We start from the raw sequence: 19,753 nt of genomic DNA, 5'->3' as shown, positions 1-19,753 counted from the left end.
CATCAATTTATGAGACTAAATGGGCTTTAGTAAGTTTTACTATGACCTTTCAAGATTTCATCACATTGATTTCCTCAATATTCAAAACGGCACCTGCTTTCAGTCCAGTCAACAATGCCAGAACTAGTTGTTCAGTGTCATTTTAAAATATTGATGCTCAGAGATGAAAATGCCTAAGAGAAAAAGTGCAAGTTAGAGTTGAAACGGAGCAAGAAAGCACTCATGAAATGTGTTGTACGTGACAAGCTGTACAAGACAGTGATAGAGGACCCAGGGGAATCATTTCTCGTCTTCCTGACACAGGTCACTGATGTAGTTAAAAAGCTCAGTGGAAGCACCTTGCCCAAGGTGCAAGAGTAAACCCTGGATTTGCACTTTACTTTTACACACGTACTGCAGGTATTTTTGAAGAAATCCTATGACCATATCTTCAAAGGTCTTATCTGGAGGGTGCTTCGATTATAAGGTGCTGCAGTTGTAAACATGCCATTCTTTGTAGCTCTTTCTTAGTGGATGTTGAATTCCGCCAAGTTTGATCTTTGTCACCTCTTGTATTTGTGATTTTAATGGACAGAAATTTGAGGTACAAGCACAAGATGTGAGGACCTGCTATGATAACTTCAGACTTGCATCTCTGCTTTTTTGCCAATAATGTGGTTCTGCTGGCTTTGTCAGCATGTGACCTCCATTGTGGTTTACGTCAGATTCCAGCCAAGTGTGAAATGGTCAGGATGAGAGTTAGCACCTCCAAGCCTTAGACCAGTGTTCTCTGTCAGAAAAAGGCCAGGCCAGCGGTGCACATCGCAAATTAGCTTGCATAGACACATTAGTTGTGCCGCTTCTTAATGACGGTATCTTAGCTAACAACTCCAACTACCAGATTCAACTTGTAATTGGCTAGAAATAACTTAGCCTACCGGTGAGAGGGACGTTGCTAGCTGGCAGTTTTTTCAAGCGATGTTGAATTTTCCACATTCTGACACTTCAAATGCTTCAGGAGCTGCCCGCTCAGCGCAGCATCAGCACCACGGACATACATGGATACATCCGTAGACTCAAGACAATTCACAATGTGTTTTCGGGACTTTCAAGTGTATGGACCAATGTTTTCTTTTCTAATCAAACCAGAAAGCTTTAATGAGCAGCTGGGTTTGTCTCGCATTAAATGGCTGGACACAGAGGACATCGAAATGCAGCTGATTGAACTGAAAAGCTCGACTCTGTGGGGGTCAAAGTTTGCAGAACTACAGACGCAGCTGGAATCCACAGCTGTGTGTGTTCATGGAGCTTGCATTTTCACCTGCTGGACATCACTACCTGACAGGTTTAACTGTCTTCAGAACATTGCAGAGGCCTTATTGACAGTATTTGGCTCTACATATCTGTGTGAGCAGATTTTCTCTCACATGAGTGTCCTCAGGTAGCCGTCTGAATGTTGGACACTCGGAGACCTGTGTCTCTGAGTGGGAGACCAGAGATCACATTAACATGTGTATCTCTGTATTAACAAACATGCCATATTGGCCCAGTTTATTTTTCTTATCATTGTTGTGAGGAGACCATAAATAGCATTTGGATTTTCTGTTGTACAGTTCATTTGCTGTTATGGAGTTCTTGTTATGGATAAAAATGGTCTTTTTTTTGGTTTCAAAATAGCTGATAACTATTCGCTGATAGCTGCCAACATCTGCGAACAAATAAAATTCTATAAAGTTGTTCTATATAATGTGTAACTGTTAATATAGAGCGTTATTAAATTTATTGCTAATGAAATCATATGGCACATTCACTTCTGAGGAAATTTTAGATGGCACTCATCATCAGAAAGGTTGCCGACCCCTGCCTTACAGTATAAAATGCCTTAGGGCGACTGTTAGTGTGATTTGGCATTATATTAATACTGACTGAATTGAATTGATTTTAACTGAAGTCTTTACACATTCCAGAGAATTATGCTGGAGCAAAAGTGAGTAAACACTGACTCAGAATGATCTAATTGTCTTATATTAAATGGTATTAGAAACTGTCATCCACAATACGCATGTTTAGCTGATTCAGTACAGTTTATTTTTATGCATTATATACACACGTGCACAAAAACACAAAATTAATGTGCATTTCCTTCCTTCCATTGTCAAAGAAACAGTAAAGGCCCAATCAAGTAGCTTTATTGTCAACTATATACAGTGGTACAGTACACAGTGAAACGAGACAGCGTTCCTCCAAGACCATGGTACTACATATAACAAAAAATCAACACAGGACTACATACGGTGCAAGTGTGCTAAAATTGCAAAAAACAGAACAGAACAATACTGACACAAGTCAGTGCAATAGAAAAGTGCAACAATGACAGTGGGTCGTGCAAAAAGACTGAGCATTGTGCAAAAGTACTTGAGGTATGGAATGTATAATGGTGTGTGAGTGTGTGTCAGTCCAGTTACTGAGTGTTCAGGAGTCTGATGGCTTAGGGCAAGCAACTGTTTCGCACCCGAATGCTCAGGTACCCCTTGCCAGACGGCAGGAGGGTGAAGTGTGTGTGTGAGGGGTGCGTGGGGTCCTCCGCAATGCTGGTGGCTTTGCAGCTGCGATAAGTGTCTGTAATGGAGGGGAAAGAGGCTCCAATGATCTTCTCAGCTGTTCTTACTATCTGCAGTAGGGTCTTGCAGTCCGATATGGTGCATATGGTGCATTTTTTATACCAGACAGTGATGCAGCTGCTCAGGATGCTCTTAATAGTCCCTCTGTAGAAGGTCGTGAGAATGGGTCGTGGGAGATGAGCTTTTCTCAGCTTTTGCAGGAAGTAGAGATGCTGTTGGGCTTTCTTAGTTATGGAGCTGGTGTTGAGGGACCAGGAGAGGTTCTTTGCCAGGTGAACACAAAGGAATTCGAGGCCCTTGATGACCTCCACAATGATGCTCTCCTGAAGTCGACAATCATCTCACAGACAAGTTGTTGACTCTACACCAGTCCGTTAGCTGTTGCACCTCCTCTCTGGATGCTGACTCGTCATTCTTGCTGATGAGACCCACCACAGTCGTGTCATCGGCAAACTTGATGATGTGGTTCAAACTATGTATTGCTGCACAGTTGTGAGTCGGCAGAGTGAACAGCAGTGGGCTGAGCACAGTGCTCAGTGTAGTAGTGTTGGAGATACAGTTACCAAGCTGGACTGACTGAGGTCTGTCCGTCATAAAGACCAGGATCCAGGTGCAGAGGAAGGCTGGCCCAGCAGGCTCAGTTTTCAGTTAAGGTGCTGAGGAATTATTGTGATGAATGCTGAACTGAAATCTATGAACAGCATTTGTACATACATGTCCTTGGTGTCCAGGTGGATGAGAGCCAGATGTAGAGTGGTGGTGATGGCATCATCTGTTGACCGGTTGGGGCGATAGACAAACTGCAGTGGGTCCAGTGCGGGTGCCAGCAGGGTCTTAATGTGCCTCATGATGAGTGGATTCTCTGGCCGTGCGAGCACTTTGCTGCTCTCATGGCTCGAGATGGTTTGATCCTCGCTGTTCTCAGGGCTGCCTTGTCACCTGCTCCAAAGGCGGAGTCTCAAGTCTTTATTAGCTCATGCACCTCTGCAGTCATCCGCACTTTCTGGTTGGAGCGTGTTATGATAATCTTGGAGACAGTGACATCACTGATGCACTTGCTGATGTAGCTGGTCACAGATGATGTGCACTCCTCCAAGTTGGTGCAGTCGCCATTTGTTGCAGCCTCCCTGAACATGTCCCAGTCAGTGTGCTTAATACAGTCAGAGATGGCTCCTGCACACCGGGTTCTCACCTGTCTCAGAACTGGTTTGCAGCGTCCGACGAGTGGCCTGTATGCCAGAATTAGCATAACAGACATGTGATCTGAATATCCGAGGTGGGGGCGGGGCTTCGCTCAATACACTCTGGGAGTGTTTGTGTATACAAGATCCAGCGCATTTCCCCCCCTTGTCGCAAAGTCCACATGTTGATGTAATTTCAGGAGCACTGACTTGATGAGAATAAATAGTCCATCGGGGTGTGAGTTCTGCAGCTCGCTGATCGCCCTGTACAGCTCACAGAGCGCCTCTTTAGCACTAGCCCTGGGTGGAAAGTACACTGCTGTAATGAGCACAGTAGTGAATTCCTGAGGTAAATAAAAAGCTACAAACCAATACAAACCAGCGATGAGCAGTAATTAGAAACTAGCACAGAGTTCTTGGACCATTCCATGTTGCTGTAGACACACAAGCCACCACTGCAAGTCTTACTGCACAGAGCTGCATTTCTGTCATCACAAAAATTAGGTGAGCCTGTGTAGCTGAATGACAGCGTCTGGAACTCTGTCACTGAGCCGTGTTTCTGTGAAAACAAAGATGCAGCAGTCCCTAAATTCACGCTGTGTGGTCCACTGGAATCGGATGCAGTCCAGTTTATTGCCCAGGGAGCAAACGTTTGAGAGCAGGATTGATGGGCGGGGCAGCTGGCTTGGATTTGCTCTTAGCCTTGCACGGACCCCATCATGTCAGCCGTGCTTCCGCTTCTTCGCACACTGCTTTCGGCAACCCATTCCTCTGCCACCGGCATCAGGCGACGCCAAGGACTGGAGGCCTGGTTCCGTAGCAACTCGAGGAAGCCCAGTGCCTCCAGAAGTTCCTGATGATGAAGGTCAGTTTTTGTATAATGCTTGTAATTTTGGAATCTTTGGCATGGGTAGACACGAACACCTTTTGTTCTGGTGTCCATGTGGCTCGGAAGTCACGATGAAAGGTGATAAAAAAACGCAAAAAAACAGCACCATTTAATCTGCAGAGGCTGCTGCGGGCTATTTGAGACAGCTCTAATCTCAAAGCAAGATTTAAGCAGAGTCTGAATTTTGTTCCTAGAGGAGCACAAATAGCGATCAAGGTTCTATAAAAAAGAGAAAGATTAAAAAATTACTGATAAATGTTAGCAGTTGCCTGTGAAATGTTTTAAAAACAACCAATAAAATAATCAAATCACTAGTGGTCAGTGGTCAGAGTTAGAACCAAGCAGTAGAATTTTAAACTAACTGAAATATATGTCTCATTTACGTTAGTAAGTAAAGTGCTTTACAGTAATTAAGTCTGAACATGATGAACCTGTGAATGGCCATTTTTAAATATGTGAATGAAAGAAAGGGTATTATATCAGAGCTCATCCTAAGCTGAAGGAGACAAAATGACACCACAGTCTGAACAGTAAAGGGGAGCCGTAAATCAGAAAGTTTTCCCAGATTTGGAGCTTCTTGTAAATAGACAGCAGCCATAAAACAAACAAAATGGTAAATTTTATAGAGTTAGCTGTCAATATATGTCCACACCTATGTAATCTTGAGAAGGCTGTAAAATGTTGTCCAGTAACAGTCAGTAATTCAGTGACTCTCACTTCTGTTTGATGACAGCGATACCAAACTGGTCTGACACTATCTGCCCCACTATGAGGTGAGTTGTTGAGGATATTCTGAACTTTGTTTTCAGTAAGCACGGCTGTTTTTGCTGCTGTGTGCTTTCTTTAAAGTTGAGCTAACATTACTGGACATTGAGTATTGGCTTGTAATGATGGGATAATGTTAGCGTTTAACCAGCTAGTGTTGTTATTTAGCCAGCTTGCTCTCAACTGTCTAGAAGGTGACAGGAGGGTCGCATGTCCAATTCCTGACAATGAGTAATTGCAATTAATCATGTTATTGTACGTTAGAGCCCTGAATTCAGTTTAGGAGATGAGGCTTGATGTGAAGAAGAAGAGAATGGCATTTTACCCAGATGCCGGTCACGTTGTCTCTTTGGTGAAGGGAACTCCTTCTCAAATGATTTTGCTTCTGTGGCATTCCAACACCTAGGAGCTCTCCTGTCCTCTGCCTTTGGCATACTATGTATATGGCAAGTCTTTAGCTGAATACATGTAAAACACGATTAGGTAGGACAGCGATGTCCATTACAGCCATTAAGATTCCGGGTCCAACATGACGGCTTCCACAAACTAGCACTTGCTCTTATGTATTTTAATTGTTGAAAGATATAATTACAAATGAATTAATGTATATTGATGAGTAAAAGATTATTTTTTTTCAATTAAATAACAATAAACAACTCACTGTACCTTTAACACAGAAGTAGGAAGCATGTTTGTTGTAACATTCAAAAATGTGCACATTTCTGAATGCTACAACAAAGTCACGCACACTTACACGTGGCCTGTAAAATATATAAATTTAGAAAAACCAAGCACTCAACATGAGCAACATAATGACTCATCTACAAGAGTTAGAGCAGGTTATGTGGTTGTTCTTTATTCTCTGCTACAGGCTAAATTCCATGTAGTTCCACTTTACCTGTTGTTGTAGCTTTTATGTTGTAGGATGTGTCATCATGCTTTCCCTCTCTCTCCCTTGGCAGATCTAAACTGACATGTTTTTTTCTGGTTTCGTTTGGAAAAAATAATCTTCTGTTAAATCAGTCTGGGGTTTTTGTTTTTTTTTTGCTGTTTTGAATTTTTTCTGATTGGCTCTAGGGCACTGAGAGTGTACATGTATTAGTTTGGCCTTAGTCCTGTGTTGAATTTTTATTATTCTTGTGTACTTTTATGTAAGGCCTGCACTGAACGAACAGCCTAACAACATAAAAAAAAGCACAGATTTATTTCTTTTGAAGAAATAAATAGAGGGTTAGACATTTACTTAAGACATTACATTTTGTTTCAGTGAATATGAACAACTAATTACATTTATTTTATTTGTCTTTTGCTCCTGTGAGAACACTGATTCTTTGTTTGCACATTTGTATTTATAATAATAATTTAGACACACATAACCATAACTAGCAAAAAGTGGACAGTTTTTATATTGAGAGAGGTCCATGTGCCTATGACTATAACAGTGTGGTCTTCAGTTATATAATAATTGTATAATTTGAAATTCACTGTGGTGGTGTACTGAGTCAGAACTACAAAAATGGTTTCCTTGTTGGACAAATTAATTATTCTGGTGCTGTAATAATTCCAAGATCATTTCAAAAGTGAGATGTCTGAACTTAAAAATGTGTTATGTTCATTGTGATTTTTTTCCTAATTGACTTCTATTGTAATATGGAGTACATCTTTTAGCATTAATTCTTTTCAAGTTTCTAGTGTTGTAGAACTGTGTTTTTATGTTTAAATTTTAAAATGCATTTACTAAGTAGTTCCACCGTTAGCAAAAATGTTACCAAATGACTTTTTCACCACCAACAGCACGACTGAAGATACTGACTTTGCTGCTAAGTATGGATATCAGTTCTTGTAAAGCCATACTGACTGTAAAAACAGATTCAATATGAACTCCCTTATATTAGACAGTAGAAGTGAATTTTTTTTAAAAAGGTGTGACTTACACACCATCTTTTTACTGAGGGTATGCACCACCCATAAGCCCTGAAGTCCTGGCACCAAGGACACTTTCTTTGGCAGATTAACTTACTTGTGATAAGAGCATCCCTCCTCTATCCTCAATTGTCTCTGCCCCTGTGAGTCTCTCTGTCCTGCCTCTCTGCTTGCTTTGCAATCTGGAAAATTCTGGTTTTAAAAATACTGCAAGGCTTCCTTTGTTATACTAAGCCCGTTTTTGTTCCCCCTCTACCTTATTTATTTTGTTGTTCTCCTCAAATAACAGCAGGACTGGTCTACGCGAGCTGGAGGAAAAAAGGAAAGGAGTGTATATAGTTTAGGGGGAGAGGAAGCGGCTGCACTGTCAGAGCGAGCAGGGAGAAGGAGAGGATGGCAGAGAAAGTTTACAAGGCGTAGTTTAGGAGGAAATGCGTGAGAGAAGCCGGGGAATCTGTGGTGGCCAGCTGCAAGAGGGGAGATAGCGGAGAAAGGCTTTTAATTCTCAATCCCCACAGAGCCTTTGAAAATTACCAATCTTCTTATCACAGACGCAGGGCTGCTTATGCAAATTGTTGTGGAGTGGAACGTTTAAACGGAAAATTACTCGACAGCATTTTTTCTCTTCCTCTTCCCTCTCCCTCTCTCTTCCACACAGAAAGCCTGTTTTGAGTCTCAGATAAGAAGATGAATTGCTCTCTCCGTGCTTTGAAGCGCGTCAGGATTTAAAGACTCCAGCCTCGGCTCTGGTCTAACGCCACTGCTCCCGCTGCCTTTGTAGCAGGAAACAGGCTGGGAAAAAATGGGAGAAAAAGCATTTCAAGACAACATAGATTCTCTGCTCCAACACATCGTCCCCGCCTGAGGAGACGAGAAGCAAACATACATATATAGATATGTACATATTCCCTAACCACTGCTCTTCCCTCCATTTTGGTGAATATTTTTGCTTAACACAAGCAATACTCCCTCAGCCCCCCCAACCAGATATGGCAAATAGTTGTTGACATGGATGTTTAAAGTTTATGTTCTCTTTGGAATGAATCCTCACCTTGTTTGAAATGTAAATTGTACCACAAGTAACAGAAAAAATACATTGAAAACAGTATTAATACACAATTAGTTAAACTGTTAGCTAAACACTTAGTTAAAAAGGAAAAAAAGGTATTCATTATGAAATGTCACACCTTTTCTTGTGCAACTGGACTTATTTATTTCCACTCTACACAGACTGCTACAGTGCTTTACTATCTAATGACAACTAAATAAAAACATTTAATTAGACTTTTTTTAAAAAAGAGTGCCAATAATTATTTTGAAGAATAACATAAGGGAAAAAATGTTTCCTCTGTACCATCAGACTCTACAGTCAGTAAATAAAGCAAACACAAATCAAAACAGACAGCATACTAACTGTACATTATAACAAACATATAATTTACAGAAAAATTTGAATCTTGACTAGCTTTACAGGTACTATTTATACTTATATGTACGACTGACATAATGGGTATTAATTTCATTGCCATTACAGAATTGCTAGTTCCTAGTTTATATGAAAACAAAAGAACCATTGTTTTTAATAATATGACAGTCAAATAAATTCTGAATGTGTAACATAAAGTAAAAACTGTTAAACAACAGACAACATAGTAAAATGTTAAAGATAGTAAAATGAACATAGTGAGTAACATCCCATTAAGGAGAAGCAATCAAGCTACACCTCGTTATACATCATCGGTAATTACAGAATCATGTAATTATATCATATTGCCTTAAACAGTGTTCATCTTTAATGCTATATATAAACCCTGACACTGCAATTAAAACAAAATGTCAATTGATCATTTGAAATGATCATTATTAGAACATTAACTTAGTCTGTCGCAGGGCTGCACTGTAACATCAGGTTCCTTTTTTTAACAGCTGTTAATTTAATATTTACCTTTCTAGCTGCTTTGGAGTAAAGATATAAACCTGCAGAATTCATTCTGGCATATTTTTTTCTTTGTGTTGTTCTCTTGATTTTAATGTTAAGCAACGATATGAGTGGTAAACGAGATAATTAATAGATCAGCCTGAGACGCTGAATAAGTTCAGGGGAAAAGCAATGCAGCAGGACCATTTCTATTCATGCATTTTATCAGTATTTGTTTGTATGACCTGGAATCCTCTTTTTCCTCTGAAGCTCTGTTGATCTCATTTGGCTGAAATGCCACTTTCTTTGTTCCTCCATGTGTATTTTCAAAATGTCAGTTGTTGTTTTTATTCATTCATGTTCTAAGTGCATTAGTTGTGCGCTATGGGGTTGCTTTAAATTAGCTGGGGACGGAAAAGCGCGCGTTGTGGCTATGTAGTTATTAAAATGGAGCTTGGCCTTTACATCAGTCAGTGCACCACATTGACATTGGCGAATGCTGTTTGTGTGGAAAAATTATTAAAATCGTGTAGATATGAATGTTGTCACTCTTATGAAATACAAATGTTTGGTTGAATCAAAGCTGTCTTAGAAAAACAAAAGCTGCCACAATAACACACATGAATATTTAATGAGAATCCAGTAACACAGTCTTCATGTGCACTGTAATTTCTAATTAGTTAACCTTACTAAGAAAAATCATGCCCACTGCTACCCTTAAGAAACAAGTGAAATAGAATACAAAAAATGTGTTGTACTAACAAAGTATTTTTATTGTAGTTTACACTCAAGTTTAACAAAAAAAATTGTATTGAATACTTAATATTTTAAGACAGAGGTACTCTGTACTAATGTGGAAGTTCCTGTAACATATGAATTATTAGTTGCATTTATGAAAACCAAGTGCTACTCATGTTATTCAGATGCCTCAGAAATCCATAGAGATCAATAAAAACTGGCACATTCTCCTAAAACAGTCACATATACACAATATAAATAATAAATAATAAAAAATAAGTAAAAACACAGTTCAAAGTACAGTAGTATGCATATTTTCTTTTTATCCATTCTAAAATATCTGACTCTAAAAATGTAATTTACAACAGTGGAGGCATCAGTAGAAGGCCAGTATGACAGTGACATGTGACATTTCTGGTAGGATAATTTGCACTCGGTCTAAATGGCAGAAAACAGATTTGGTCTGTCAACGTGGCATTGTTTATGTATAAAAAGTCACAATGATTAGATTAATGTTTGTATGATTTGGTGATGAACTTCTACACAAACAGACTGGTCAGACATTTATTCAGTTACAGTCAAAAGCTTGTAATTCAAAAAGTTTGCAGATTTTTAGAAGTCTCTTCTGTCTGACTCTACTGATCAAGATGTCAGTGGAGTCTTGATTTTAAAAAAAAGTTAAAAAATAATTGGAGAGTGAGCTAGATCTTATGATTTCTTACTGTTTTACCTGTTTAGATATTATCTTTAGTTATCATTAGTTAATATACTGAGTTCAGTAACTGACAAAAGTTTCATGGTTAGACATGAATGTCAACTGTGATTTCGTGCTTCCTTTTTTAACTTTGCAAAGACAATGGAAATGCCAGTACAGTTAACAGTACAGTTATTGAGTGGAGATGGGAGAAACCACAGGTTTGTTATTGTCAACACCAGTGGACTACAATGTGGCACCTGATAAAATACTGTAAATTTCCAAGGTCATTGTATTTTATAGTATTTACATTCTCAGATGTTCTACTTGGGTCAGTTTGTTTATCCGTCCATCCATTCTCTTCCACTTATCCTTTTCAGGGTTGCGGGGGGGCTGGAGCCTATCCCACCTGCCTTAGGGCGAGAGGCAGGGTACAGGGTATGTGTTAGCCCTGCAACAGACTGGCAGACTTGGTCGCCAGTCTGTTGCAGGGCTAACACATAGAGACAGACAACCCTTTGCAATTTAGCAGTTTAGAATGACCAATTAACCGAACCCCACTAACTGCATTTTACGGAGTACCCAAAGAGAACCAAAGCAAACACAGGAGAACATGCAAACTCCACACAGAAAGACTTGATGGTGGACTTGAACTCAGGAACTTCTTGCTGTGAGGCAACAGTGCCAACCGCCACCATACTTTACTGCCAAAACATGTCTCAACATATTTATCCAGCAAAAGATAATCTAACTAAATAACTTTTTTTTTATTATAAATGTAACAGTAACATAACTCCACCCACTAAATTCCCTTTTCTCTCCACAGAGACAGCTGAGGAAGAGGAAGTGTTACCTCCTATTGGTTGGTGCCATCATCCTCACCATCCTCATCATTATCATAGCTGTTTCAGCAAGAAAATGAGGTTGACCATTGTGGTAAGAGCCATCATCCACAACATTACACTGCAGTCAGGTACATGGCATTGCCAAATCCATATTATTTTCAATTCAGTTTTATTTATACAGCACCAAATCACAACAACAGTCGCCTCAAGGCGTTTTATATTGTAAGGTAGACCCTACAATAATACATACAGATCACATGATCCCCTATGAGCAAGCACTTTGGTGACAGTGGGAAGGAAAAACTCCCTTTGAACAGGAAGATCTCCAGCAGGACCAGGCTCAGGGAGGGGCGTCCATGTGCCACGACTGATTGAGGTGACAGAAGGAAGACAGGATAAAAGACATGCTGTGGAAGAGAGCCAGAGATGAATAACAAGTAATGATTCAATGCAGCGAGGTCTATTAACACATAGTGAGTGAGAAAGGTGACTGAAGAAGAAACACTCAATGCATCATGGGAATCTCCCAGCAGCCTACACCTATTGCAGCAAAACTAAGGGAGGATTCAGGATCACCTGATCCAGCCCTAACTATATGGAACTCCATAATTAACCTTAGGAGAAGAGGACTCTCCATTTACATGAACAGATTTGAGCCTATTAGATAGATATGATACAAACCACTGCAGCGCAGTACCTGTAATACCTACAGTGTATAGAATAGAATATTATGGTCAACGGTATCGAACGCTGCACTGAGGTCTAGCAGGACAAGCACAGAGATGAGTCCACTGTCAGAGGCCATAAGAAGATCATTTGTAACCTTCACTAAAGCTGTTTCTGTGCTGTGATGAGCTCTGAAACCTGACTGAAACTCTTCAAATAAGCCATTCCTCTGCAGATGATCTGTTAGCTGTTTGACAACTACTCTTTCAAGGATTTTTGATATGAAAGGAAGGTTGGAGATTGGCCTATAATTAGCTAAGACAGCTGGGTCTAGAGATGCTTTTTAAGTAAAGGTTTAACTACAGCCACCTTGAAGGCCTGTGGTACATAGCCGATTATTAGAGATAGGTTGATCATATTTAAGATTGAAGCATTAATTAATGGCAGGACTTTGAGCAGTTTTGTAGGAATGGGGTCTAAAAGACACGTTGATGGTTTGGAGGAATTAATTATTGAAGTTAACTCAGAAAGATCAATTGGAGAAAAAGAGTCTAACTTAACATCAATGGTACTAAAAGTAGCTGTAGATAATATTACATCTGTGGGATGATTATTGGTAATTTTTTCTCTAATGATTAAAATTTTATTTGTGAAGAAGTTCATGAAGTCATTACTAGTTAACGTTAAAGGGATTGTTGGCTCAGTAGAGCTCTGACTTTTTGTCAGTCTGGCTACAGTGCGGAAGAGAAACCTGGGGTTGTTCTTATTTTCTTCAATCAGTGATGAATAGTAAGATGTTCTGGCTTTGCAGAGGGCTTTCTTATAAAGTAGCAAACTATTTCTCCAGGCTAAATGATGATCCTCTAAATTTGTGACACGCCATTTCCTCTCCAGCGTACGAGTTATCTGCTTTAGGCTACGTGTTTGAGAATTATACCACGGAGTCAGGTACTTCTGATTTGAGGCCTTAGTTTTCACAGGAGCTACAGTATCCAGAGTCGTACGTAGTGAGGAGGTAAAATTATTAACAAGATAATCGACCTCTGTTGGAGTAGTGTTCAGATAGCTGCTCTGCTCTATGTTGGTACAGGGCATTGAAGATGATAACAGTGGGTGGATTATATTCTTAAACTTAGTTACAGCGCTTTCAGAAAGACATCTACTGTGATAAAGTCTACTCTCCACTGCTGTGTAATCAATTATTGTAAATGTAAATGTTATCAGGAAATGATCAGACAGCAGAGGGTTTTCAGGAAACACTGTTACATGTTCAGTTTCTATGCCATATGTTAAAATGAGATCTAGGGTGTGATTAAAGTGCTGGGTGGGTATATTTTCAATAATGGCTTCTATTGTAGTTAGGCGATGCATAGAACTGATATCTTTCTTTTTTTGAAGTCATAGAGTCCTTTCACTTGTGATATGTGCACTTATGGGTGGGTGGCGACCTTTTCCCAATGTGTGTTTAACATTAAAGCTGCATTATGAACAACAAGCACTAGTCATTGGTTTGACACATTAAGTTTAAAATAAGCTGTTTGCTGATTAAATGTTAAGGGATAATATGATTTATCCATGAATACTGGTCAGGGTAAACTAAACCATTCCACAAACTGTGCGATTGTGTGGTGTAACGTGGTGTATCAAAATGGTTCATGGAAAAAAAAAACTCAATAATTTAAAACAAAATGTCATTTGATCATTTGAAATGATCATTATTAGAACATTAACTTTGTAAAGTTCATGGAAAAAAATTATAATAAAAATAAATAAAAAATAAAATCATTCTCATAAATTCTGTCAAATAATTTTTGTTATGTTCTCCAGAAAGCCCAGTGGACGTGGGGATGTAACAAAAAAAATGTCTGGGTTGAAAATGGATACAAGGTGGCAAAACTAGGAATAAAATAATGGTTAATAATTAATCTAAAACAGAAAAGTAAAGATAACAAAACCTACATGTAGGACACAAAAACCATAAGCCAAAAGGTTAGGCAAAGCACACTCCTATCCTCAGGTGTAATTGGCCACAAGCACACACAGAGCTCACAGAGCAAAGGTACACTGAACCTCTCATCTCCCTGACCTCAGAAACTCTTAGCCCTAATTACAGAGTGATATCAGCTGCAAAGACAGCAAGTCATACCCACAGGTGCAAAATCACAGTAGGTACAGCCTAATTAAACAACTGTGAATGAATAAATAATGTCTTTAATATATAGGAGATAACAGCATCTGTTTAAATAAATGTTGAATAGCCACTATGTACACAGATGTTATGGTTGGGTTAGGGACAGAAAAACTATGTAAAGAATTCTGAATAGAGAACTATGACAATATTCATTTAACACCAATGCCTTGGCTATACCCTCAAAAATAAATGTATCTACTTAATAACAGTCAAACAGGAAAACACCAAGTGAGCTGCAGTTTAAATGTCGACTTAAACTAATTTCATTACCTGTACGTTTTCCATTAATTCTGTTCCAAAAAAATAATACAAAATGTTATATTTAATAGAGTCTGGTGAAATTAAATGTACTTGATTTGAATGCATTCAGCATGGTTTCCTTAAATAAACCTTTCATTTATATATTTCAGATGCATTTACTCAAATATTGCTTCTTAGGAGTGAAGAATCATTTGTTCCACTGATGTAAGTGGATTTAAGAGGAAGTGTAATCTGCTTTCTTTCCATTCTCTTTATGGCAAAATATGTTTGGGGTTTTTTCTTTCTTTTTTCATTTTCTGTTTGTTGGCTTTTTTGTGAGTATTTGGTTTTAGGCCTTTTGGTTTTTCAGAGCAGATGTTGGAATAAAAAAATATTTCTTAGGAATCATATTAGGAAAAAAATGTGGGGTTTCTTTTCACAGCCAGCACTTACTTATGGATGAAATAAAGGAATAACCTAAAATAAAAGCACCACTGCTTCATTTTGCCAGTGAGCTGCATGCAGGAGTTACTCTCCAATATTAGTATATTACATTACATTACTCTCCAATGATAGCTGACAGTTTCAAACTTTACACCTCCCATTCGTCCTTCCTCCAAAGCATGGAGCTCAAGATCATGGTTTCCTATATTGATATGTTTATGGGGACATGACGATTTCTGATGATTGAATGAGGGTTGGCTAGTCTTACTGTTTTGTGTGTTTTAAGAACTGAAAACACACACACACACACAAGAAACAACAAAAAAAACGCAGACTTACCAGGATTAGTCAATAACGGATGAATCAGTTCATCTTGGATCTTTTAACCAATGTACAGAAAATGGGAAAATGGGACAGTGATTTTAATAAGCCAAAACATCCGGGCTGCTTTACCAAGATAAATGCTCAAAACAAGGCTTTCCTTGTCTATCTAACCTGACTAATGAGTCACTGCTGTTAAAAGTGCATTATAGTTGGGATCCACAAACAAAAAAGAATTTACTTTCTCTCAGTTATTTGCATGTGAAAATTACAAAGTAGGAACCTTAACACACCGCACCTTTGTGTAGGAGCTGGAAACACAGTTGTGGTGTGTCACAGTTTCTGTGCCTCCACCCAAAACGCAGAGTGACCGCTTGCCCATGGCATTCTCTAACCATGCCGATACCTGCAGAAACCCGATGTACACTAAGAGGCAGAACAGGCAAGTGAGTCAGTTTTCCCCCTGAAGTGTCCTTCTGCCTCATTGCCAGCAGAAACTGGTTTGAGATATAGGAGGAGATATATGGGGGTAAGCTTTTAAAATGGACTGGCTTCTTCACCAAGGAAATATATATAGATTTTGGAATTCACTGGTATCATGTTCCTGGTTGAATAAAAGTAATTAAAGTAATACTTTCATGATTTTTGTTAGTTCAGATTCAAGTTTACTTTCTATTTTATAAAAATGTTCAGGTCATAAAACCCTAACACATGTCTGAGATTTATAAATAACTGTTAAGTCGAGTTTTATTGTCAACCCAACAAAATACACTAAAGTATACAGTGGGACGAAATATCGTCCTCCTAGATCAAAGGTGCAAACTTGTAAAAATAAAAAAAATCCAATATACATATATACAACTTTACAGAAATAAGATAAACTAAGAAAAACCACAACAGTATTGTACTTGAGTAGAAATAGAATAAGAATAGAAAAGAATGAGAATAAATCAATTTAGGACAATTTTATGCCCCCGACTTGGTGGGAACAGTCCTTCCTCTTTCAGTACACAAAGCAACATCCATTAAGACATTGAGGACAGCTACAAGTACCTGGGAATCCCACAGCTAATGGGATCCATGAAGAGGCTGCTAGGCAAGCCGCAACCACGAAATACCTGCAGAGAGTGAGGCAAGTCCTGGAGTGAGCTGAATGGGAAAAACAAGATCTCGTGCAATCAACACAGGGTGCACCCTGTCATCAGATACCCTGCTGGGATAATGAGCTGGTCAAAGGAGGAGATAGAAACCACTGACATTAAGACCACGGAGCTCCTTACAAGGCATGGAGGGTTTCACCCCAAATTCTGCACCCTGAGACTCTTTGCTAAGTGTAGGAAGGTGGCTGAGGGCTAGTGATTGCCAGAATAAAACAACAAAGATCCATGAGTAACTCAGGAAGATCGGCACAACTAATCACTTGCTTACCTCAGTATGGCCTGGAAGTCCTGAGGTCAAAATGGAACCCGCCCCCAAGAGTGGTTGAAAATGACTAGCTAAGATCCTGTGCGACCAGATTCAGACAGACCCGAGCATGAAGGATTAATCGCCTGCAGAGCAAGTGGGGAATATATATGTTACTTTTAATGGTGGCTCATCAAGTTATGCTCATCACTTGCTTATTTAAAATAATAAAAATGTAACAACTGTTCTCTAGAAACTATTTGACTCAAAAAAGAGATTCTTGTCAGGATTATCATATTAAATGCAAAGTCTGCCAGCAAACAAGAAGTCAGCTGGCTCATGTAATGAGTCAGCTCTCCAAATTAAGACTATAAATAAACACTACATAGCAGATCCAACATGAATACATAGTTTTAAAGACTCCAGGATGGCATGCTTTTTCAGCCATTACACAGTGTTTTGCAGAAACTTGCTTGAGCACAGTTTGTCTCCCAGCAGATATCCTAAGAAGACATCTTACTTAGTTTTCATTTTTTTGTGAATACTTTTACTACAGATTGCATTTTTGAAATCTTAAAAAAAAGAAATTAGATCTGTTTGACCTCTTTGTGTCCACAATCATTGTTTTTGTACATGAGTCTCACATGGTTTATAATTAAATGAAAAGACAAAGGTATAAAATAAAGTTACAATTAAGAACACTATCACATGCCACAGAGACCAGCAGGTTTAATGCCTCATCAGACAGACTTTGTTAAAGATTTCTCCCAATATGTGTTGATTCCTTTGGCTGGATGATAAAGAATCATCAACATTGTGCTTCAGGTAGGGAGACTGATCCCAGTGTTAGTTCAGACAGAGTCAGGTTCAGCCAGCAGTTTGAGGAGATCAGCTAATTCCATTTGGTGGTGCAGCTGATACCATTCTCCACATCATATTAGCAAATCTCATAAGAGGTACGTTGGTGTACGCTGCATCTGCCTGCATACAGAGACTGTCTGCAAGCCACTTTGTAACACACTTCAACCACAGCTTCTCCATTTCATGCTATTGATGCTATTTCTGACTTAATCAATGCCTTATCTGTTGTCACTGTACCTGCTCTGTTCTGTCTCCTAGAACAGAGCCATGCCACCACCAAATATAATTTAATACAGATGGAAAAACAATTTTTTGATGTTATTTGCCAAGTTTGGCTGGCAAAAAACAATATTTAGCTATTAGGCCAACCTTTAAAATACCCTATATTTTGATATTCATCCATTTGGATTTCAATATATATACAGGTTGGCTATTTATAATAGGCAGGTGGTAAAACATAAAGTATATAGGTTCTGTTTGTCAGACACAGCCACTCCAAATCACCCTCTGATTCCTAATATTCAATTAGAATTAGAGATAAGACGAGATAAGAGAAGATTAACTTTGGAGTTGCTGAAGATGTTTTCTGTTTATCCTACCATTGTAAAATAGTCTTAATAGAATAACTGTAGAAAGTTTAACTTTGTTTATATCAGAAGGGTTTGTATTCCTGCATGTTTAATAATGCTGCCACATGGCATTAATGCAAAAGCTAATATAGTATGGATAAACCTAATACAGCCTCATGTCTGGAATAGCTTCTTGACAAACTTTGTTTTATTTATTTATTTTGTTTCTTGACATTCAATATAAGATGTCTCTGTTTGCATAAAGTATCGACTGCCTATCTTCTTCCAGGGATGGTGGTGGAAATCAAGTAGAACAAAGTGTTCTATTCATAAAACAGCAGGCTGCATCGATGCTGTGGTGTTGACTAGCCTGTGGTGATTCAGATTATTTTGGACAAAACAATCACAATCACATGTCTGGAGTTTTTAGGCCATCTGAACTGTGGCACTGACTTGTGAAACAGGTGAATATTAATAAAGCTTTGAACGATGGATACTTAAGTGGCTAGACATACCCAGTTACAGCAAGCAGGCTCATTAAAAGAACTTTTCAGTATTCACAGAAGTCAAAGCCATTGTCCAGATGGCCGACTACCTTCAGACATGTGATTGTGTTGTCCAAAATAATCTGAATTTCAGTTTTATAACAGCTAGAATAAACAAAAACTTGACCTAAAAATACAGATGGAATCATGCTGATATTTTGCAAACTGAATTTTACTCTTAGAAAATTTTGAAACAAAATCCTGAATCTTTCAATGTGCCATTTTGTGATGAAGTGCAATGTACAAACACTCTAGTAACCATAAGATGAATTCTAACACCTGTGGCTATGTGCAGAGATCCTGTCAATACTGTGGCTATCACAGCCCTGTCATTCTGTCTCATAGTTTCAGTGCCTGTTCTTCAGTTATTTTGCTGACTTTTCTGAGAATAAACACAACTTTGCAACTCATTTAGATACGCTAACAGGTGCTTTGTAGTATACGGTAACCTTCGTTGCTTCTAACCTTCTCCGTGTTTGAAATAAGTTGATCTCACAGCACAGCTGCTGACATTAGTGTTTTGTTTATATTGAAAAGAGTATGCTGTACTGGCTTTATCTATAGCTCAGCAGCTTAGTACTTGCTTTTTATTAAAGTTTTTACTTCAGTGAGATAAGTGAGCTAAGAGCAGCTAACATAGTAATTAAAAAATGAAACTTACAACCTTCAGGAGTTAATTATAACTAAAGGGGGGAGTTCGTTAATTTGTTATAGAGCCACAAATTTAGCATAGGGAGCAGGTCAGGGTGGATGGAGGGGTTGACAGATCATTACAGTCTTCTGTTAGCTTTGTTTCTTCTAAACATGACTGTTCCATAACTTTAACCATGTTCAATACTATAACCGTGAATGAGAAATGATCAAAAAGTTCTCCAAAGAGGTTGATGAAAATCAAAACTTTGCCATAGAAAAGTTGTAAGAGGACAAAAATCAACTACTGAGTCAATTCACAAAAGGAT

General features: G+C 38.7%; 1 protein-coding gene across 3 annotated transcripts in view; it reads left to right on the top strand.

Annotated features, from left to right (window-relative positions):
- Nucleotides 1–19,753, top strand: part of tsnare1 (T-SNARE Domain Containing 1) — a 213,404-nt gene that overhangs the window by 163,935 nt on the left and 29,716 nt on the right. For 2 of the 3 annotated variants that reach the window (XM_013268380.3, XM_005472380.4), the window contains exon 11: nucleotides 11,535–11,644. The exons of the other annotated variant lie outside the window; for it this stretch is intronic. In XM_013268380.3, the coding sequence (XP_013123834.1) occupies nucleotides 11,535–11,630 (96 nt within the window). In that variant the 3' untranslated portion in view covers nucleotides 11,631–11,644. The remainder of the gene's footprint in view (nucleotides 1–11,534; nucleotides 11,645–19,753) is intronic. 3 annotated transcript variants of the gene reach the window in all.

Source organism: Oreochromis niloticus, linkage group LG11, assembly GCF_001858045.2.
Source record: "Oreochromis niloticus isolate F11D_XX linkage group LG11, O_niloticus_UMD_NMBU, whole genome shotgun sequence".
Lineage (NCBI taxonomy): Eukaryota > Metazoa > Chordata > Actinopteri > Cichliformes > Cichlidae > Oreochromis > Oreochromis niloticus.
The sequence above is the reverse complement of the archived record's forward strand: the minus strand, read 5'-3'. Positions and strand labels throughout refer to the sequence as shown.